General features: G+C 39.2%; 1 protein-coding gene across 1 annotated transcript in view; it reads left to right on the forward strand.

The window, feature by feature from the left end:
* Cog7 (conserved oligomeric Golgi complex subunit 7) overlaps window positions 1-23,111 on the forward strand; it is a 335,222-nt gene that overhangs the window by 55,899 nt on the left and 256,212 nt on the right. The window contains exons 7-8 of the mRNA XM_090382401.1: window positions 2,164-2,232; window positions 8,373-8,408. Coding sequence (XP_090238527.1) covers window positions 2,164-2,232; window positions 8,373-8,408 — 105 coding nt within the window. The remainder of the gene's footprint in view (window positions 1-2,163; window positions 2,233-8,372; window positions 8,409-23,111) is intronic.

Here is a 23,111-nt window from a genome sequence, read left to right on the forward strand (position 1 = left end):
AATCTCTTTTTAAAATAACTTAAAAAAAAACATGAATACAAAATATGTTATTAAAAATCAAATGTGGACTATCATATATAAATCTCTTAAGTTAGTAGTTAAGTGTAAAATTCTCTTTATATTTTATTATGATGACTTTTGCCCTTAAAACAGTTTTTTCAGTGCATCTTGGTAGATTCTTCCAAAATTTATAGTTCTTCAGATGAGATGAACATGAACCATTCTTAGTGATAGCTTTAATCATTTCCCTTTTATTGCTGGTATTTTGGCAAGAAAGAATAAATTCATCTTGGAAATGTAAAAAGCTGAAACTGTGAACTGGTATGCCATAATTTAAAATCAGATGTAGGCAGGCAAGGCAATTGACTCCAGGCCCATGCCCTTTAGGGGCCCGGCGTCTCCTGTTTTTGCAATTTTCATTAATTAAGTAAGAGCCCGAACATGTTCTTTGCCTCCAAGCCCGAAAAAGGGTAGCTACGCTACTGGATGTAGGTTTGTGCTCTTATAGCTGCAAACGGGTGCTCTTACCAAGCGAGGCTTAAGTTCTGGAGACTAAGCACCTGTGAGGTGATCTGATTGAGGCCTTTAATGGTTTGAGCAGACTCAGTGCTTATGGAATTCTTCTGCTTGCTCAGATTAAGAACCTGAGTGGTCATAGATTCAAATTGAGGAATCTATGTTGTAGAATAAATGGGCAGAAGTTTGCCTTTAGCCAGTGTGTAGTTGATTGCTGGAACAGACTTCCATCTGTTGTTTGTTGTGGAAGTTGGTAGCTTAAATAAATTTAAGCCTGAACTAAACAGACATTTGGAGGACCAGATGGGTGAAATGGGAAGGTTTTTTTTTTTTTTTTGGCTGATGCTGTGTAAGCTTATTTTCTTGCATCATATGCCTCAACTAATGCTAATGTAAGCACATTTTTATTATGGTCTTTCAATTTTCTGTTTTGGATTTTGCATTGTGGCAAAATTCACTATCCTTCTGAAAGAGGTGATCACCTTGTATATGAGGGTATGTCATTGATAGTGGAGAATGAAAAATATCTGGGTGTAATTTTTCAGTCAGATATGAAGTTATCAGAGCAGCTCATGGGTCTTGTCAGTGGTATACAGGAATTTTGCCAGCAGGGATAAGGAAGTGATTATCCCTTTGTATAAGGCAATAATTAGGCCACACTTTGAGTACTGCATACAGGTCTGGAAGCCTCATTTTAGAGCTACTGGAATGAGCATAAAGAAGAACATTGAGATTGGCAAGGGGAACAAATGGTTGCTAATACTGAGAAAGGCTTAGGCTCTGCAAATTGCAGTGTCTGGAGACTAGGCACCTATGAGGTTGTTGTTGTTTGGTTTTTAGGAGCATTAGCAACTAAGGCCATATTGCTCCGGGATATACGGTGGTCATTCCATGACCTTTCCGCATTCTCCATATTTGGTGGTGACGGGCTCGAACCCCGGTCTAATCAAGAAGCGTGTGCTACGCACTGCTGCTCCTTCCCACCTGGCTACGGAGGCGCCTACCTATGAGGTGATCTGATTGAAGTGTATAAGGGTTTGAATGGTTTAAACAAGCTCAATGCTTCTTCCTTGCTTCTTCCAGGGATTCTTCCTTTTTGCTCAGAATACACACTTGAGGTGGCATAAATTAAATTTGAGGAAAGTCAGTTGCAGAATAGATGTGCAGAAATTGTGCAGGAATAAACTTCTATCTGTCATTGTGTTTTTATTTCATTTAAAGTCAGTAGAAAATACTCAGGAGGTAAGTTACTGAACAATCATTCATAAATCTTGCTTTTTTATGCTTTTGTTGCACAAGAATTTAGTTATGAATATCTTCAGAAGTATTTTTGGGATTCTTTTTTAATGTAGACACATTAAAAACTGTTGTTTTGATTATGTTTTGTTGCAGTTTAAATGCAACCTTTTTCTTTTTTCTAAGAAAATACTACACTGCATTGGATTTTCATAATTTAGATTAATTTAGTATTTTAACAATACATTTAATATAATATTATTAATAATAAGTTAATTTAATAAGATATGAAATCAATCTAAATTATGAAAAAACAATAAAGTATGGTGTGTTTGCTTATCAAGTTGCTTATCCCTGCATTTACCATCAATCGTTAAATTTTAAATAAACCTTTTTCTTGTTTCTAATTAGGAAGCAGACAATTGGACCACGTTATCCGCTGATGTTGAAGAAGTATTTGAGACTGCTGATATTAATGCTGTATGAATTCCTTTTGCAAATTAATTTGTTTATATATTTATCTGTTTATTTAGTGTTCCATATGAATATAGATCCATATATACGAGGTATGGTTAGAAAATTCTAGGAATGGCTTCGAATAAGGTGCTGTGTCATGGCTAATTACAAAGTTGCTAGTGCATGTTATATTCGGTGCCTCCGTAGCCAGGTGGGCAGGAGCAGCAGCAGCAGCAGCAATGCATAGCACACGCTTCTTGATCAGACCGGGGTTTGAGCCCGTGACTACCAAATACGGAGGATGCGAAAAGGTCAGGAAATGACCAACGCATATCCCCGGAGCAATATGGCCTTAGTCGTTAATGCTCCTAAAAACCAAATAACAACAACAGCATATTATATTATACATGTTTATCCGTCATTTGTGTAGTAGTTATAAGTTAGGCATTAATTATGGGTCTCACAATATTAAATTAAATTCCAGTGATGGTTTTTGTTTCAAAAACAGAAGAATGTCAGAAAAATTTATAAAATATTGCGCAAGTTTGAAATTTCTTATTAAATTGAGGAACGTGCGTACTGAAAGTTACAAATAGCTACAAGAAGTTTATGAGTGGTCTGCAGTATTGAAGAGATAACTTTTTGAGCACACAAGTGGTATTCTAAAGGAAGAGAAAACATTCATGCTGGTCTTGATCCTGTCCATCACATAAAAGGGAGAACTAATGAAAATGGTGGACAAGTGCAGGAACTTGTTTGCACCAACCGAAGAATTGGTAAAAGCAAGTTCCTACACTTTCGCTTCCAGAAAACCTGACTCATAACCAACAACTGCTGAGTTGCATCAAACTTTAGATTAAATTCAAACAGGACCACATTTTCTGGTTGTCATTGCTTGGTTTTAAACATGTATTTCAGTATAATCCTGAGATGAAAAGGCAGTGAAAACAATGAATTCTCCAGGACTGAAAATCAGATGGATGACCAATTCAAATCAAAAAGACTATTCTCATTATTTTCATTGATAAAAAAGGAATTGTCCATTCAGAGTTCAATCCTCTGAGGGTAAACTGTTAAACAGACATTTTATCTTTGGGTTCTGAAGCATTTAAGGCAATTCTCATTATTTTCATTGATATAAAGTTCATTCTTCAAGGAAAAATTGTTACTCACACATTTTGCATTCATGTTCGGAAGCATTTGAGGGAAAAAAACGTTGCTAAATTGTAACTGGTAGGTGGGTTTGCTAGTAACAATGTATGACCATGCTAGTTCATACATTGTTATCAGCAAGTCAATTTCTGATGGAACAGTGGGTTCTTTGACTAAAATATGTTCCATCCTCCCAGTTCAGATCCATATGGCTTCTTTTTTATTCTCAAATATGAAGTATTTAATGAAAGGGATACATTCTGATTCTTTGAAGGAAGTCTAGTAGTGGTACCAAAACTACCATAAGGCCCAAACGATCATATGGACTGCTCAGCAATCTAGCAAGCAGGAGGGATTTGGACAGAATTTATAGTTTTACCAATGGCTAGAAGTGTAAAGTTGGTCAAAGCAGCTGCTTTAGGAGACAAAAGCAGGTCAATTCAAGTTTAGCATACTTATAGTCATTCTGGGAACTTTTTTTAGTCACACCTCATACTTAAAAATATAGTTAATTTAATAAACTTATATATGTATTGCTATATAATACCAGTAGTGCATGCCAAGAATCTTTTTAAGTTTATAACAGCATTTTAAATTTGCTACTGTCTTTGTCTAGTCTAATAAAGGATGTAGCACTCTCATATATTTTCTTCAAAATCATAATATATGGAGTATCTATGCCTTGTCTTTCCAGTGCCCAAAACATTGCATTATGCTGTATGGAGTCAAATGCCTTTTCATAATCCACAAATGCCAGGCATAATGGTGTTTTATATTCATTTGCTTTCTCCATTAGCTGTGATATTACGTGAAGGTGATCCATAGTTGAGAATCCTGTCCTAAAGCCAGCTTGCTCTTTCGGTTGATTCTCATCAAGTATTCTTTCTAATCTGTTAGTAATGACCCTTGTGAACAACTTGTAGATTTATTTGGACCTTGTATTTTAAATACAAGGTCCAAATAAATTGGTCCTTGAGGTTGTCACAGACATTCTCTCAGATATGCCAGACAAGCTGTACTTGCTACCTGGCAGTCTAAAACGTTGATGGAACTGATATTCGGGTGACACTCAAGTCAAGTGGACCCAATTTCAACGAAGTCTGGACGGTCTGTGACAGCCAAATCCTCTGCTTGCACCTTCACGATGGTGGGACTGTTAGTAATCCTGGGTATAACTTCCATGCAGAAGTACATGGTGGGTGACCACCCAGGTGTGAACCAACGTAAGCAGGGGTTGAGGTGTGGCACCCACATCACATGGAGGAACGCCGCCCCTCTATGTTACCAGGCAGTACTAGGTGGTAGATGACTCTCATCAACCGGTGAAATACCACCACTTTGTTTATTGGAGGCTTGAAGTGGTGGAACCCATGTTTAGTCTCTAGAGCTAAGTTCCGGTCAACCCTTCCCTATCTCTTCTATCATGCGGTATGATTGATGACTTTTGAGGTTATGATGAACGTCGTGGCGAGATCCAATATTCCTTACATTTCGAGGGTACAGCTCTAAAACGGTGTTCGCAGGCCGGCCGCTTGTTATTACACCGGACCGAACCTATTGGTAACTCTCTAGGAGGCCTCTGGATCAGCTAGTGTATGATCTTGCTACCTCTACTCTGCCAGATAGTGACTGGAGGGAGTCCGAGTAGTGTGTATGCAGGGAGCATTGTCGAGGCCACAGTATGTCAAGGATCTGGGTATATTCTTACCACGTGTATGCCATATCCAAAAATTTCGTTACTTCATACAGCATGTCCTACCCACCTTTTCTTACTATTGAATACACCATGAATTGTCAAAATAATAGAGCAAGCTTATCTGCGAAAAGATCTAAACCTCCCAAGCATTCCCTAATTCATTTCACAAATATATGTGGTCTCAATTCTAATCTCAACGATGTCCATTTCCACTTGCAGTCTGCCAAACCCCATGTACTTTTTGTAACAGAATCTCAGTTATCGGTTGATTCAACTACTGCTCATCTCAGATACCCAAATTATTTGCTGTATGATTCCTTTCGCCTCAAAGGTGGTACTTGTGCATATGTCCGTTCTGATATTCCCTGTCAGAGACTTGGCAATTTGAAATCTCCTCTCTTTGATCTTCTCTGGCTTAAAATCTCTCTACCTCATTGTGTCAAATTAATCTGTTGTCTCTACTGTTCTCCCAACTCCACTAATCACTTGGAGCTGTTTGACTTCCTCTCTTTGCAACTAGACTTTCTCCAGTCCAACTTTCCTAACAGTGAGGTAATTTTCCTTGGTGATTTTAATCTCCACAACTCCAGCTGGGTTTTTTTTTTTTTTTTTTTTTTTTTTGATTTGGTAGTTGTTGGCGCATCAGCTTCTGTGGCCATTTTGCACCTCCCAAGGTTTTTGCAGTACTTTGATCCAAGCCCGAGTCGGAATCGAACCCCCGACCTTTGGGTTGCCGGGCAGGTACTTTACCCACTCGGCTAGCCCGGTCGGCACTCCAGCTAGCTTCCGTTTTCTAGTCACACCGACCCAGCAGGTCGAGATGCTGAGGCTTTTGCAATTACTAATGACCTAGCACAGATTGTTCATTTACCTACAAGAATACCAGACAATCCTAATCATACACCAATACGCTTGATCTTTTTCTCACAAACAACCCTTCTAAGTACACAGTTGAAGTGAGAGGTCCTTTAGGCCAGATCACAACTTGGTGATTGTCTCTTCTCCAATGGAACCTTTATCTCATGGCTACTCCCAACCTCGTGTTGTTTGGCATTACAAGAATGCAAAATGGGATGACCTGCGAGACTTCTTTTCTTCTTTTTCTTGGTCGGATTACTGTTTCAGAAGTTCTGATGTCAACGTTTGTTCAGATCGTGTCAGTGAAATTATTCTTGCAGGAATGGAATCCTTTATTCCACACTCCACTTTAAAATCTCGTCCTTTATCTAAACCTTGGTTTTCCAATAAATGTGCTAAGGCTGTTCAAGAGAAGAATGTTGCCTATCGTAATTGGCTTGTTTCTAATTCTTCAGTTTCATTTTCTGTGTACACCAAAGCTCGCAACAATAGTAAAGCAGTTATTAATCAGTCCAAACTAGTGTTTGAACAGGCTAAGAGTAGAAAACTTGCTTCTTGCCCTAATGGTAGCCGAGCATTCTGGTCTCTTGCCAAAGCTATTGGCCGCAACTTTTGCCCATCTCTGCTCCCCCCCTCTGTCCAAACCAGATGGTTCTGTTGTCACTCTAGCCAAGGATAAAGCTGACCTGCTAGCATCCCATTTTTCTTCCAGCTCATGTATTAATGATCTTGATAAAACACCTCCTACCATTCCCAACACCCTCCATTCAATGCCTCCTGTGGTCTTCCGTCAAAAGGATGTCAGAAGGATTTTGACGAATCTTGATGCTAAGAAAGCTCCAGGTCCCGATGGTATTTTCCACTTGTTCTCAAAACCTGTGCTCCTGAACTTACTCCCATTTTTGCCACCTTTTTTCACTTTCTTATTCCAAAGCTGTTTTTCCTTCTGCTTGGAAATTTGCTCATATTCAGCCAGTTTCTAAAAAGGGTGACAAATCCCATTGCAGTTACTTCTACTCTTTCTAAAGCAATGGAGAAATCAATTAACCGCCAACTCTTAAACTACCTAGAAACCTTCCGTCTGATCAACGATTGCCAGTAGGGATTCCGTCAATGTCGATCCACTAGTGATATTCTGGCTTATGTTACCCATTTATGGACTAATTCAATGGAAAGGTTCGGTGAAACACAAGTAGTTGCTCTTGACATCTCAAAGGCTTTTGATCGTGTTTGGCATAAAGGTCTTCTAAACAAACTTCCATCTTATGGTTTGCCAACTGTTTTTAGTAATTGGTTATCCAGTTTTCTCTCTAATTGCTCACTGAGGGTGATGGTAGATGGCTCTCTGTCTTCTAACTTCTCCACTAATGCCGGTGTCCCCCAAGGTTCAGTTCTTTCCCCAACTCTTTTCCTCTTGTATATTAATGTCCTTCTTCCATTGACTGGAAATCCTATCCATAGTTTTGCCGATGATAGCACATTGCATTCCACTTTCCATTTTGAGAAACCTTGTCCTGCTCAATCAGCTTCAACTTATCGAAAATCTGCTACCAATTCCTTAAATGCCGATCTTCAGGTAATTCTCCAGTAGGGCAAAGACAACTTAGTTGATTTCAACCCTTCTAAAACTCAGTCTTGTCTTATATCTCGCAAAAAGGATTCTTCTGCTCCTATGCTTATCTTTAGTGACACTCCGATTTCTAGGCAAAATGATATATCTCTTTTGGGGATTACCCTGACTTCTAATCTCTCTTGGCACAAGCACATTGCAAATATTGCTTCCTCTGCATCTAAAAAACTTGGTTTTCTCTTTCGCTCTCTGCATTACTTTTCTTCCAAACAGCTGCTCACTCTGTATAAATCGCAAATCCACCCTGCCATGGAATATTTGGGTGGTGTCCCCAAAACCTCTCTCAGTCTTCTTGATTCAATTCAGAAGAGGCCATTTAGGTTAATTAATGAGTCATCTCTAACAGAGACTCTCCACTCGCTTTCTCATAGACTTAGTGTTTCTGCTGCATGCCTCTTCTACAGATACTTCAATGGGCACTGTTCTTCTGAATTGGCTTCTATAATTCCCGCTCTCTCTCTTTCAAAACAGTCCGAACATGCGCCACCACCAGCCAACATCCATTTACTGTCCAACTTCAAACCCACAGAACCAACTTTTCAACTTCCTCGTTTATTCATTCAACTGCTGTTTTCTGGAACAACCTTCCTTCATACGCATTTCCTGAAAATTACAATCTACAGAAATTCAAGTCCAATGTCAACAAATATCTTCTTTCATCTTCTCAACCTCCAACCCAAGCACGGTACTAAGTACTATAGGTTCTAATACCTCTCGTGTTTGGGGTTCACATAAAATAAAAATAATAAAATAAAATTATTTGAATATTAAAAATATATATATACTAGATAAATGGTTTAATAATTAAATAATATGCTTTTCTTTCAGATTTCAGCTAAATTAGTTGGAATGCAGAATAGCTTGGTAAGTGTAAATTATTTTGAATGTTTTGCTATATATATTTTTTCCTTTCCTCTTATCCAGTGGATATTAGTAGTAGTAGTAGTGGCATGTGATGCAAGAAAGCAAGTGTATGAGCTTATGCAGCATCAGTATTTACAAATGATGCTAGAAAGCAAGCATATACAGGTTTTTTCCCATCCTCTTATCTAGTGGATATTAGTATTGGCAAATGATGCAAGAAAGCAAGCATATATAGCATCAGTCAAAAAAAAAAAAAACCTTCCCATTTCACCTATCCATCCCCTCCAATAGGAAGTGGAAAGCTATCCACTTCCACAACATCAGATGGAAGTTTGTTTCTGCCACCCATTGGCTAAAGGCAAAATTCCACACATCTACAATGGTGGACAAAAAAAACTGCATCACTTGTGAATTTTGCAAATAATGTGTTTTGCATTGCATTGTGGGTTGCAGAAATGTTCGAAATTCATTTGTTAGATGGGATATATATCTCTGTGAATGAAATCCAATAAAAAGACTCCACCTGATATACTTAATTGCCATAAATATCTTCCCAAATGATAAAATGTGTAATTAATGGAAATATGAGAAATCATGCAAATATGACAATCATGATAACCAAACATACATTTTATTGCATTTATATGTACAAACTGAAATGTCAAGTTAACGTAATAGTATGATGTACTGTAAATCAGCAAAATAAGTCCTCAATATTTTCTTGTTCCTCCTCCAGCTTCAATGCAATGATTTGGCATAGAGTTGATCACCTTCTGGATATATGGTTGCCCAATTTCGTGGTACCACACCTTTACAATGTATACCTCAGCCGAATCTCACTTATTGTCTTCTTCTGAGCAATTTTAGATGACATTATGTACCAGAAATTTTCAATAAGGTTCAAATGTGGAGTGTTGCCAGGCCAGTCCAACGCTGTAATGCTAGCATTTCTGAGGTATGACTGTATCTTAACGGAAAAAAAAAAAAAAAACATTGGTGTAAGTAAGTTTTAAGCCTTGTGAGACAAGAAATAAAACTCATCATTAAATCTAAATAGCATAAAACTTACCAATTTTGCTGTGTGGCAAGGTGCTGAGTCTTGTTGAAAAATGCAGTTTTGGACGTCTGTGTGGTGATCCCTAATAACAGATTTCAGGCACTCCTCCAAGATAGCAGTGTAGGTTTCTGCATTCACCGTTCCGTTAATAAACTTAATTTGCCCCACCCCTTTGCTTGTTATGATCCCCAGACTATCTGACCGGCAGGGAACTTTACAGTCTGTGTTATGCAGTCAGGATGGTATGCCTCCAATTTTCATCTTCTGACATTTCACTTCCCATCCAAGCCATGCAGGTTGAATTTCGATTCGTCATAAAAGATGACAGTATTCCATTGCTCTTCTGCCCACAAAACATGCATTTTATCCGAAGCAAGTCCCTTCATCCTCATTTGTTGGATCAACAAAAGCTTCTTGGGGCGATAGGCATGCCGACCACATTCTGAAATGAAAGCCGTCTTTGGATAGTTTATGCACTTGTTTTGGTTCTTGAGGTTGTCACAGCCATTCTCTCAGATATGCCAGATAAGCTGTACTTGCTATTTAGGAGTCTAAAACGCTGATGCAACTGATATTTGGGTGTCATTGAAGTCAAGTGGACCCAATTTCGGTGAAGTCCGGACAGTCTGTGACAGCCAAATCCTCTGCTTGCACCTTCATGATGGTGGGATTGTTAGTAATCTTGGATATAACCTCAGTGCACAAGCACACTGAAGGTGACCACCCAGGTGTGAACCAACTTAAGCAGGGGTCGAGGTGTGGCGCCCACACCACATGGAGGAATGCCACCCCTCTGTGTTACCAGGCAATACTGGGTGGTAGATGACTCTCATCAACTGTTGCAGTACCACCATTTTGCTTATTGGAACCCATGTTTAGTCTCCAGAGCTAAGTTCCGGTCAACCCTTACCCATCTCTTCCATCATGCAGTATGACTGATGACTTTTGAGGTTATGATGAACATTGTGGTGAGATCCAATCTTCCGTACATTTCGAGGGTACAGATTAAAATGGTGTTCGCAGGCCGGCCGCTAGTTAGAACACTGGACTGAACCTATTGGTAACTCTTTAGGAGGCTTCCGGATCAGCTAGTGTATAATCTTGCTACCTCTACTCTGCCAGATCGTGACTGGAGCGAGTCCGAGTAGTATGTATGCTGGGAGCATTGTCGAGGCCATGTTATGTTAAGGATCTGGGTATATTCTTACCATGTGTATGCCATATCCAAAAATTTCATTACTTCATAGAGCATGTCCCCCCCCCCCACTTTTTCTTACTATTGAATACACATGAATAGTCAAAATAATAGAGTAAGCTTATCTGCGAAAAGAAAACCTCCCAAACACTTCCTAATTCATTTCACAAATATACGTGGTCTCAATTCTATGTGTCCATTTCCACTTGCAGTCTGCCAAATCCCATGTACATTTTCTGACAGAATCTCAGTTATCGGTTGATTCAACTACTGCTCATATCTGTTGCCCAAATTATTTGCTGTATGATTCATTTTGTCTCAAAGGTGGTATTTGTGCATATGTCCATTCTGATATGCACAAGTAAGAGACTTGGTAAATTGGAATCTCCTCTTTTCGATCTTCTCTGTCTTAAAATCTCTTTACCTCATTGTGTCAAATTCATCTGTTGTCTCTCTATGGTTCTTCCAACTCCACTAATCACTTGAAGCTCTTTGACTTCCTCTCTTTGCAACTTGACTTTCTCCAGTCCAACTTTCCTAACAGTGAGGTAATTTTTCTTGGTGATTTTAATGTTCACAACTCTAGCTGGCTTCTGTTTTCTAGTCACACCGACCCAGCCGGCCGAGATGCTCAGACTTTTGCAATTACTAATGACCTTGCACAGATTGTTCATTTACCTCCAAGAATACTGGACAGTCCTAACCATTCAGCCAACACGCTTGATATTTTTCTCACGGACAACACTACTAAGTACACGGTCGAAGTGAGTGGTTCTTTAGGCACCTCAGATCACAAAGTGGTGATTGTCACTTCTCCAATGGAGCCTTTATCTCATGGCTATTCCCAACCTCGTATTGTTTGGCATTACAAGAATGCAAATTGGGATGAACTATGAGATTTCTTTTCTTCTTTTCCTTGGTTGGACTACTGTTTAAAAACTTCTGCTGTCAGTGTTTGCTCAGATCATGTCAATTATTCTTGTAGGAATGGAATCCTTTATCCCACACTCCTACTCCACTTTTAAATCTTGTCCTTTATCTAAACCTTGGTTTTCCAATAAATGTGCTAAGGCCGTTCAGGAGAAGAATGTTGCATATCTAATTGGCTTGTTTCCAATTCTTCTGTTTCATATTCTGTCTACTCCAAAGTTTGCAATAATTGTAAAGCAGTTATTAAGCAGTAAATTTTGAACAGGCTAAGAGTAGAAAACTTGCTTCTTGCCCTAATGGTAGCCGAGCATTCTGGTCTTTTGCCAAAGCTATTGGCCGCAACTTTTGCCCATCTATGCTCCCACCTCTGTCAAAACCTGATGGTTCTGTTGTCACTTCAGCCAGGGATAAAGCTGACCTGCTAACATCCCAATCCACCATTCCCAACACGCTCCATTCAATGCCTTCTGTGGTCTTCCGTCAAAAGTATGTCAGAAGGATATTGACGAATATTAATGCTAAGAAAGCTCCAGGGCCTGATGGTATTTCTCCACTTGTTCTCAAAATCTGTGCTTCTCAATTTACTCCTGTTCTTTGCTGCCTTTTTTCACTTTCTTATTCCAAAGGTGTTTTTCCTTCTGCTTGAAAATTTGCTCATATCCAGCCAGTTCCTAAAAAGGGTGACAAATTCCTCCCATCCAATTATCGTCCCATTGCAATTACTTCTACTCTTTCTAAAGTAATGGAGAAATCAATTAACCGCCAACTCTTAAACTACCTAGAAACCTTCCATCTTATCAACGATTGCCAGCATGGATTCCGTCAGTTTCGATCCACTGGTGATATTCTGGCTTTTGTTATCCACTTATGGACAAATTCAGTGGAAAAGTTCGGTGAAACACAAGCAGTTCAAAGACTTTCGATCATGTTTGGCATAAAGCTCTTCTAAACAAGCTTCCATTTTACGGTTTGCCAACTGTTTTTTGTAATTGGTTATCCAGTTTTCTCTCTGATCGCTCACTGAGGGTGATGGTAGATGGCTCTTTGTCTTCTAACTTCTCCACTAATGCTGGTGTCCCCCAAGGTTCAGTTCTTTCCCCCCACTCTTTTCCTCTTGTATATTAATGACCTTCTTCCATTGACTGGAAATCCTATTCATAGTTTTGTCGATGATAGCACATTTCATTCCACTTTCCATTTTGAGAAACCTTGCCCTGCTCAATCAGCTTCAACTTCTCGAATATCCGCTACCAGTTCTTTAAATGCCGATTTCCAGGTAATTTTCCAGTGGGGCAAAGACAACTTAGTTGATTTTAATCCTTCTAAAACTCAGTCTTGTCTTATATCTCGCAAAAAGGATTCTTCTGCTCCTATGCTTATCTTTAGTGACATTCCAATTTCTAGGCAAAATGATATATCTCTTTTGGGGATTTACCTTGATTCTAATCTCTCTTGGCATGAGCACATTACAAATATTGCTTCCTCTGCATCTATAAAACTTGGTTTTCTCTTTCGCTCTTGGATTACTTTTCTTTCAAACAGCTATTCATTCTGTACAAATCGCAAATCCACCCTGCCATGGAATATTTGGGTGGTGTCCCCAAAATCTCTCTCAGGCTTCTAGATTCCTTTAAGAAGAGGGCAGTTAGGTTAATTAATGATGCCTCTCTAGCAGAGTCTCTCCACACTCTGTCTCATAGACATACTGTTTCTGCTGCATTCTTTTTCTACAGATACTTCCATGGGCACCGTTCTTCTGAATTGGCTTCTATAATTCCCGCTCTCTCTCTCTCTTTTAAAACAGTCCGAACATGTGCTGCCACCAGCCAACATTCATTTACTGTCCAACTTCAAGCTCACAGAACTAACTTTTCATCTTCCTCGTTTATTCATTGAACTGCCGTTTTCTGGAACACCTACCTTCATATGTATTTCCTGAAAATTACAGTCTACAGAAATTCAAGTCTAATGTCAACAAATATCTTCTTTCGTCTTCACAACCTCCAACAGTACTAAGTACTATAGGTTTTAATACCTCTCGTGTTTGGGGTTTTCATAAAAAAAAAAAAAAAACACGTCTCAAAGTCCAGTTTTAGATTAGGAGCACTAGCATGGCGATTATGAAGGCATAGCCATTTCAAATGTTGATTTTGGGAAGGTGTAGTCGCTCTCCTACGGCCTGATCCAGTTCTTCTCTTCACATCACCAGTTTCACACTTTAATTTCAGCACCAGGGTACTGTTGACTGGTGACAGCCTATTTTATCAGCGATAGCATGTATAGAAAGCCCTTCCTGGGACAGAGCAATAGCTACACTTTTTTTTTTTTTTTTTCAACTGAACATATGGAGCCATGCTTATACCTCCACAAAACAGGATACTAATGAGCGTCTATACCTTTCCAATGCCATATTTATAGAAATGGCTGATGCAATGGAAGCATTATCTGATGCAATACCTTTGCTTTTCCACAAAGAAAATGACTGTAATCAAACAATATTTTATATGTTTCACTACAAATATTACTTTTTTTTAAGGTAATGCAGTTTTTATGTCTGCCACTATATTCTGCAATCATCCTTCCACAATTCAAATTTATGGCCATTCATGGTGTAGTCTGAGCAAGAGGAAGAATTCCATAAGCATTGAGCTTGCTCAATCTATGGCCTGATCTCCTATGGCCTGATCCTGGTCTTCTCTTCACATCACCAGTTTCACACCTTAATTTTAGCACCAGGGTACTGTTGACTGGTGACATCAGCAATAACACATATAGAAAGCCCTTCAATTCAAAGATCTAGCATTAGCATTAGCATTAGTAAAGGCATATGATGCAAGAAAGCAAGCTTATTCAGCATCAGCCAAAAAAAAAAAAAAAAAACAAACAAAAAAAAAAAAAACAACCACTACTCCCATTTCACCCCTCCGTTCATTCGAAATACCTGTCCAGCTGAGCCTTAAATTTATTTAGGCTATCAACTTCCACAACAAGCGATGGGAGTCTATTCCACAAACCAACTGCCCGCTGGCTAAAGGCAAATTTCCGCACATCTATCCGACATCCGTCCTTCCTCAATTTGAATTTATGCCCTCTCAGGTGATTATTCTGAGCAAGAGGAAGAATCCCATCGGCATTGAGCATGCTCAAGCCATTCAAAGCCTTATACACCTCTATCAGATCACCTTGCCGATGCCTAGTCTCCAGGCTCTGTAATTTGCAAAAGTTAAGCCTTTCTTCGTAAGAGCAACCCTTTGTTCCATTCACTAATCTTGTTGCCCTTCTCTGTACTCGTTCCAGCAGCTCTACATCCTTCTTGAAATGAGGCCTCCAGACCTGTATACAGTACTCAAGGTGTGGCCTGACCAATGCCTTATACAAGGGAATAATCACATCCTTATCCCTGCTAGAACAATTCCTGTATATCATTGACAAGACACCATGAGCTACTCTTGCAGCTCGTCTGCACTGCTCAGAGAACTTCATATCTGCCTGCACAATTACCCCCAGGTCCTTTTCATTCTCTACCACTGTCAGCGTAGTACCACAGAGTTGATACGTTGATCTGGGGTTACTGTTTCCCATATGTAGTACTTTACATTTGTCAATGTTAAACTTCATTTGCCACCTCTCAGCCCATCTGCTCAACCTTTCCAGATCCTGTTGCAGCAGCATAGTATCAGTAGTGTCCTTAACAACCCTGCCCACCTTGATATCGTCTGCAAACTTGGACATTAAGCCTGATACACCATCATCAATATCATTTATAAATACAGAAAACAATAATGGACCCAACACTGAACCCTGAGGAACTCCACTAATAACATTAGTCCACGTTGAGCAGTGTCCATTGATTACCACTCTCTGTCTTCTGCCACTCAACCATCCCTTTATCCATAGCAGCAATTTGCCTCCAATGCCACACTTCTCCAATTTGTGCAGCAGTCTTCCATGCGCAACAGTATCAAAAGCCTTTCTAAGATCCAAATATATAATATCAAAGTTATTCCCTGCATCCAGTTCTTTTGTGACTACATCATAGTATCCAATAAAATTGGTCAGACAAGACCTGCCCTTAACAAAACCATGCTGTGTCTGAGCTATAACTGAATTCTTGTCCAGATGATCCTGCAGTGCTTCTTTAACCAGTGCCTCCATTAATTTTCATGGAATCGAAGTTAAACTAACAGGTCTATAATTACTTGTGTCAGCCTTTGATCCTCCTTTGTGAATTGGGGTTACATTTGCACATCTCCAGTCCATGGGTACCTCCCCTGAGTCCAAAGAAGCTCTCATAATTATGGCTAGGGGTTTGCTTACTTCCTTTGCTGCCTCCTGTAATATAACTGGATAGATCCCATCCACCCCTGGTGCCTTTTTTATGTTTATCCTCAGCAATTTCTCCTCCACTTTCCTCTCAGTTATTAGAAAATAATCTAGCTCACTGCCAATGTTTACTTCACCTACGACATTCCCCTTCCTGAATAACTCCTCATGTGTGAATATAGATGCAAAATACTCATTTAGATTGTTAGCCACCTGAGCAGGATCCTCAACTGTTGAACCATCAACATCCAGTGGACCAATCTGATTCATCCCTTTCCTCCTTGAGTTTAAATAGGTAAAGAACTCTTTTCTGTTTTTCTTTGCGTCCTTTGCCAAGGATTTCTCATAATCTGCCTTTGCCTGCCTAATCTCCTTTGTGACTTGGTTACAGACCAACTTATATCTATCATAGGCTTCCATGTCACCCATTAATTTGTATGTATCCCATGCATTTTTCTTCTCTGCCATATGTCTCATTAGTTCATCTGACAACCATTTAGGCCTGAACCTTGAACAATATTTCTTGGTTGGTATGTAAAGCCTGGTAGCTTCCAAGATTAGTTCCTTGAATGCTTCCCATTTTGAATTTGCTGTTGGTAACATCATCAGTTGGTCCCACTGTATAGAATTTAAATACTGTCTCAGACCATCATAGTCGCCTTTACGAAAGCAAAAACCCTTCCCTTTGCCTCTGATGGTAGTTACCTCCTTGAGTAAATCCCACTTCAGCACACTGTGATCACTTCCACCCAGTGGTTCCTTTATCTGCAGATTCCTAATGCATGAAGAATCACTACTGATAATCAGATCAAGAGTATTACTCCCTCTAGTTGCCTCCCGAACATGCTGGTGTAGAAAACAATCATCCAATAAATCCACAAAAGCCCTGCTAGTGTGTGAGTGACCAACCCACAAATTCCAGTCAATATCTGGGAAATTAAAATCCCCCATTATAAGACTCTCTGATTTACTGGCCCATTCTATTTCCCTGTACAGTATCTTATTATACTCATCAGAGTCATTAGGCCTATAGCACACTCCTATTCTCAATTTTGATTTCCCTATGCTTATGTCACACCAAACTGACTCGACACTGCCCTGTCCATCGATGTTGACTGGCTTCACTTCCTTGGACTTTATGTGTTTCTTAACTAATAGCATAACCCCTCCTCCCCTCCTGTCCTGTCTATCCTTTCTATACACATTGTATTCCCCAAATTCCAGTTCCGCATTTCTTATATCTGTGTGACACCACGTCTCTGATATCCCAACAATATCTGCCTTTGATGTTTTGAGCAATACCTCAAATTCATCAAATTTATTTACTAAACTCCTAGCATTGGTGTACACGCAAGTATACCTACACTTGTTTCTATTCTTAGCTACCCTAACACAACCCATGTGTTTACTTGTATCACAATGACTTCCAGCAATTCAAAGCCTTAAACACTACCTCCCAGGTCCTAGTCTTCAGATGCTGCAATTTGCAGAACTGAAGCCTTTCTTGATAAAGGCATCTCTTTGTTGCTGTGAACAATCTCGCTTACCTTCTTACCTGCTCCAACAGCTCTACATCCTTCCTAAAATGAGGCCTCCAGACCTGTATGCAGTACTCAAGATGTGGCCTGGCCATTGCCTTATTCAATGTAATAATCAACTCATTTTCCCTGTTAGCAAAGTTTCTCTGTATCATTGACAAAACCCCATGAGCTGTTTGCTCATCCTGTCTGCACTTCTCAGAGAACTTCATATCTGACTGAATAATTACCCCCAGGTCTTTTTCATTTTCCACTATCCTGAGCGTAGTATCACATAGTACGTTAATCTGGGATTACTGCTACCCATGTGCAGTACTTTTCATTTGTCAATGTTAAACCTCAATTGCTGTTTTTCTGCCCATCGACCTAAGTTTCCTAGATTTTATTGCAATAGCTCACCCTGATTACTGTCATTAACCACCCTGCCAATCTTTGTATCATCTGCAAACTTTGACATTAAGCTTGATTCATCATATCATTGATAAATATTGAAAACAACTAAGGGCCCAGCACTGAACCCTGGGGAATTCACTGATAACATTAGTCCATGAAGAGCCCATTGATAACAACTCTGTCTTCTTCCACCTAACTATCCATTTATCCATAGAAGTAACTTGCCATTAATGCCACATTTCTCTAGAATTTACGGCAGTCTTTTATATGCAACAATATAAAAAAAAAAGCCTTCCTGAAAGTCAAGTATATGATATCAAAATTAATTTTTTGCCTCCAGTTCCTTGGTCACTACATCATAGTAGTCTATTAGATTGGTTTGACAAGACTTCCCCTTAACATATCCATGCTGTGACTGCAGTATAATTGCATTTCTATCCATATGGTCTTGCATTACGTCTTTAACCAGTGACTCCATTATTTTTTCTGGAACAGATGTTAAGCTAACAGGTGTATAATTACTCATGTCACCTTTTGATCTCCCTTTGTGAATTGGGCATACATTTGCACATCTCCAGTCCATAGGGAAACCTCTTCTGAATTCCAGGATGCTCCCATAATTATGACCAAGAGTTTGCTTATCTCCTCTGCTGTCTCCCTTAATATAATTGAATAAATTTCATCTACTCCAGTTGCCTTTTTCTGTTTAGCTTCAATTATTTCACTTCCACTTTCCTCTCAATTATCACAAAATTCTTTTGCTGCCCGTTAGAGTTTGATAAACGTCTGGCATTCCCCTCCCACTTAAAAGAATTTCTCATGTGTGAAGGTAGATATAACTTACCTATTGAGCAATCTGAGCAGGGTCATCAACAGATAATCCATTGACATTGGGGCTCATTGTGATTACTTATACACCAATGAGCCAAAACATTATGACCAGTGAGTCAAAGCAACTGCAGGTGAACTATGGCGTGTCTGCAAATCGGGACACAGTATAAAAAAACACCTGATACTGAGCTCCATTAATCAGTGTTACTCTTCTTCTTCAGATGGGAAAGACAACGGACTTAAGTGAGTTTGACAAAGGCCACATTGTAATGGCCAGACTACTGGGTCAGAGCATATCCGAAATAGCACCCCTGGTGGGATGTTCACGTCAGCCATGGTTAGTACTTACCGAAAGAGATCCGAGGAGGGGAACCCATGAACCGCTGGTGAGGTGTTGGATGATCATGGTTCATCGATGCTTGAGGTGAGCGAAGGCTTTCCCGGATGGTACATGGCAACAGAAGGGTGACTGTGGTGCAACTCGCCAGTAATTGGAATGCTGGTGATGGGAGTAATGTATCACAACATACAGTACGTCAAACCCTGCTGAAAATGGGGCTCCGTTGCCGCAGTCCGCTCCCAGTGCCCATGCCAACCACGGTTCACCGGTCAGCACCTATAATGTTCACGCGAGCATTGAAACTGGGCCCTAGTGATTGGAAGAAGGTCGTCTGGTGTGATGAATCATGTTTCCTGCTGCACCATATGGACAGCCAGGTACGTGTGTGTCATTTACCTTGGGAAGTGATGGCGCCTGGATGCATTGTGGGACGTAAACAATCCGGTGGTGACAGTGTCATGCTTTGGGCAATGTTCTGCTGGGATATCCTGGGTCCAGTCATCCATGTGCCGGGCACTCTGATATCTACCACCTACCTAAACATCATTGCTGACTAGGTACACCCTTTCATAGCAACGGTCTTCCCCTCTGGTGGTGCCATCTTTCAGCAGGATAACGCTCCATGCCACACCGCTCGGATTGTTCGAGACTGGTTCACGGAACATGAGGAAGACTTCCAGGTATTGCCCTGGCCTCCAAATTCCCCAAGCATTGATCCCATTGAGCATGTGGGGTTTGTGTTGGAACAGCAACTCTGATCTACAGCATCTCAACCACGGACCTTACAGGAGTTAAAAGATCTGTTGGTTATGTGTTGGTACCAGATACCACAAGACACATTTAGAAATCTTGTAGCGTCCATGCTTCGCCGGGTATGAGCTGTTTTGGCTGTCCGTGGAGAACCAACATCATATTAGGTAGGTGGTCATAATGTTTTGGCTCATTGGTGTATTTAAAATGTATAAAATGAGATTATTCATTGAAGGACTTCTTTTAGTGGCTGGTTTTAATAGAAATTTTTTGATATCTTCCTTCTTCTGTTAATGTAAGTGTATAGATGCTTTGTTGCTATTATTTGCATTCTTTATCAGAGATTTCTCATAATCTGCCTTAGCTTGCCTAATCTCTTTTTTGACTTGAATTGACACATTTTTAATGAAGAATGGGCAAACAGTTACTTATTTGTTGAAGTGAAAACTAAGTGATGAAGTTATAAATATACTATGGTAGAAGAATAAAAATAAATATATATAAATAAATAAATTATAAATAATAACTACCTTTAAACTTTACTTTTTATATATCAATCTAAACTCTATTAAATTAAATGAAATACAGTTGGACCTCTCTTTAATGAACTTCCATATAGCGAATTTTTCTATGTAGCAAACGTTTTTGATTTCCTCTTGGTCATTACATTGAAAATAGTTTCCTTATAATTAAGAAGTCCATATAATGAACTGATTTTGGGACACCTGGGTATGCTTGGTTCGCACTTCTGGCCTTTAGGCAATAAAGCCGATGCTGTGAAATTAAGCGCTAAAAGGATTAAGCATTAATCCCTTTTGCTTTTAATACAGGTGTTAATTCCACGAATTAAGAGCTAAAACATTTTACAATTTAATGGTGCCAGTTTTCTCCTGCAGGGTAAAACCCTGCAGGAGGAAACTGGCCAACCACAGCATGGGATAGAAAAAGATGGAATTCTCTCGGAGGGCCTTTGCTCAGCAGTGGGGTCAGCAATGACTAAAAAGAAGTAAAACCTATACAACTTATACACTACTATACCGAGAACTCCTGCTGGTGAGCTGTCCACAGCCAGTGGCAAAGATTAAGGCATATTCCCGACAGTTACATTGGTTCTGGTGAACCTGTTTCCTAAACATCCTATTTGATGAGAATTAGGAAAGAGTGATTTTTCTTTATCCCGGAAATTCAACTGTTGTTTCAAAGAAATGAGTCATCCACACACACACACTAAATTTCACCTGTCTCCGTTTTCATGGTAGCTGCAAGTGATCTCTAATTTCAGCTTTGTTTTAACTGTTATGCAAGTAACCTTATAGTGTCTAAGAGGAAATCCTTCAGTGTAGTGTGAAAAAGTGGAAGTGCTTAATAGTGTATACCGGAGCACTAAAAAGAAAAAGAAAAAGAAATTGCTTTAAAATTTGCTATTCCTGCCAGTAGTGTGTTAACGATTCTGAAAAACTGTTTCGATTTTCAAATTGTTTCAGGAAATGGGACCTAGTCAGAAGCGTGCGAAATTATGCCTTTGGGAAGATGTAGATTGAAGCAGTTTTTAAGTGGATGAAGTTGATTCGAGACCAAAACATGCCAATACCAGGGCTATTAATAAAAGAAAAGGCTATGGAGTACTCATCTTTTCTGGGGCACAAAATATTCCAAGCCACTTCCGGTTGGCTGAACAAATTTAAAGAGTGTCATGGCTTACTCAAAAAAGTTATTTCTGATGAAAGTGGAGTGCAATTGAAGAAGGCTATACCCATTGGAAAGAAACAGTTTTGAAAAAAATTATGGGGGACTATGAGTCCAAAGACATATTCAGCGTATGAAACAGGTCTATTTTTTAAATGTTTACTGAACAAGACTTTTAAAGGTTTGGGTGGTAAAAATAGTAAAGAGAGAATTACAGCCTTGGTTGGTGCAAATATTATTATTATTATTATTATTATTATTATAGCCATAGTGCAAGGAAGCCTTAGGCTTATGCTGCACCAGCCAAAAAAATTTCTGAATTACCCCGAGAGAGAGAGAGAGAGAGAGAGAGAGAGAGAGAGAGAGAGAGAATCACCAAAAAAGAGAAGAATGATGATATCCAGCTCAGGACCCTAGGTGTGCCAAGCCCATATTCACCAGATGTAAGCCCCTGAGATATATGGCTGGTAGTGTAAAATTGAAGCTTTTGGTAATAGGCAAAAGTAAACAACCTCGATGTTTCAAAGTAGTAAAGTCTATTTTGGACTACAACTACAACAAAAAATCTTGAATGACAAGTGAAATTTTTGAGCAGTGGATTTTAAATTTCGATAGAAAGATGCCGAACAAAAACAAAAAAATAGCATTGATTGTTGACAACTGCCCTGCCCACCTTACAAGCGTGAAGCTTGTTTTCTTCCTTCTGAATAATTCGTCTTAACTGCAGCCTGTGCTGGATTTACATATAAGCTAAACAAGCTACAGCTTAGAGCCTCATGTTCCAAGGACCTCGCTCTATATTGTCATAGGTGAACAGTAAGGGAGAAGGTCCTCATACATGTTATAGCTTACAGCCACAACACATTTAAATCTGGCCACGACTGCAGCCAATGGACCAAGGAATTATCAAGAATTTGAAAATGCACTACTGAAGGCTTATACTGAAAAAAATTATACTGTGATTAGAAACTAACCAACCTATAGATTCTGTTATAGATTTGTGGATGTGCACATTGGAGTTGGCGAAAGTGAGGAGTCAAGATGTGAAGGAAACAACGATTAAGAATCGTTTCTCAAAAGCAGGTTTTGCTAAAATGCTAATTAACAGAGATGAGAGGGATGAACTACTAAAAGACATTGAGCAATCTTGGGAAGAGTTCTAAGCTAGGTTTGATCAGTGGAGAAATTGTCCTTGACAGATTTTTAGGAGTTGATAATGATGTCATAATAGCTGAATATCCGAGTGACTCCATCATTTTGGAGTGTATTTCAAGAACTAGTGACAATATATTGATGATGAGTTGGATGAAAATGAGGGCAATATTAAACCTTCCAAACAAGAAACGTTGCAGCATTTGAAATTTTGCATCGAGGCCTTCATTGGGAAGAAAATGTAACAGAAAATATATCTGAATGTTTAAAGTTTAAACAAATTCAAACATTTTGAACGGTGTACAGTAGAATCCAGTGTACAACAAAAAATAACCAAATATTTTACGACATAATTCTTAAAAGTGTACTAATATATTTTGCGCATAATGTAAGTAGTCATTTATTAATATGTATGTATTCATTTTCCTACTTATTTCTGATTTATTTTGCATCTTTTACTATATTTCCAAATTTACAGTATTTTTCATTGTTGAAACGGTCATATTTC

The sequence above is a fragment of the Mastigoproctus giganteus genome, chromosome 10 (genome assembly GCF_048544385.1).
Source record: "Mastigoproctus giganteus isolate SK-2022 chromosome 10, ASM4854438v1, whole genome shotgun sequence".
Taxonomy (NCBI): Eukaryota; Metazoa; Arthropoda; class Arachnida; order Uropygi; family Thelyphonidae; genus Mastigoproctus; species Mastigoproctus giganteus.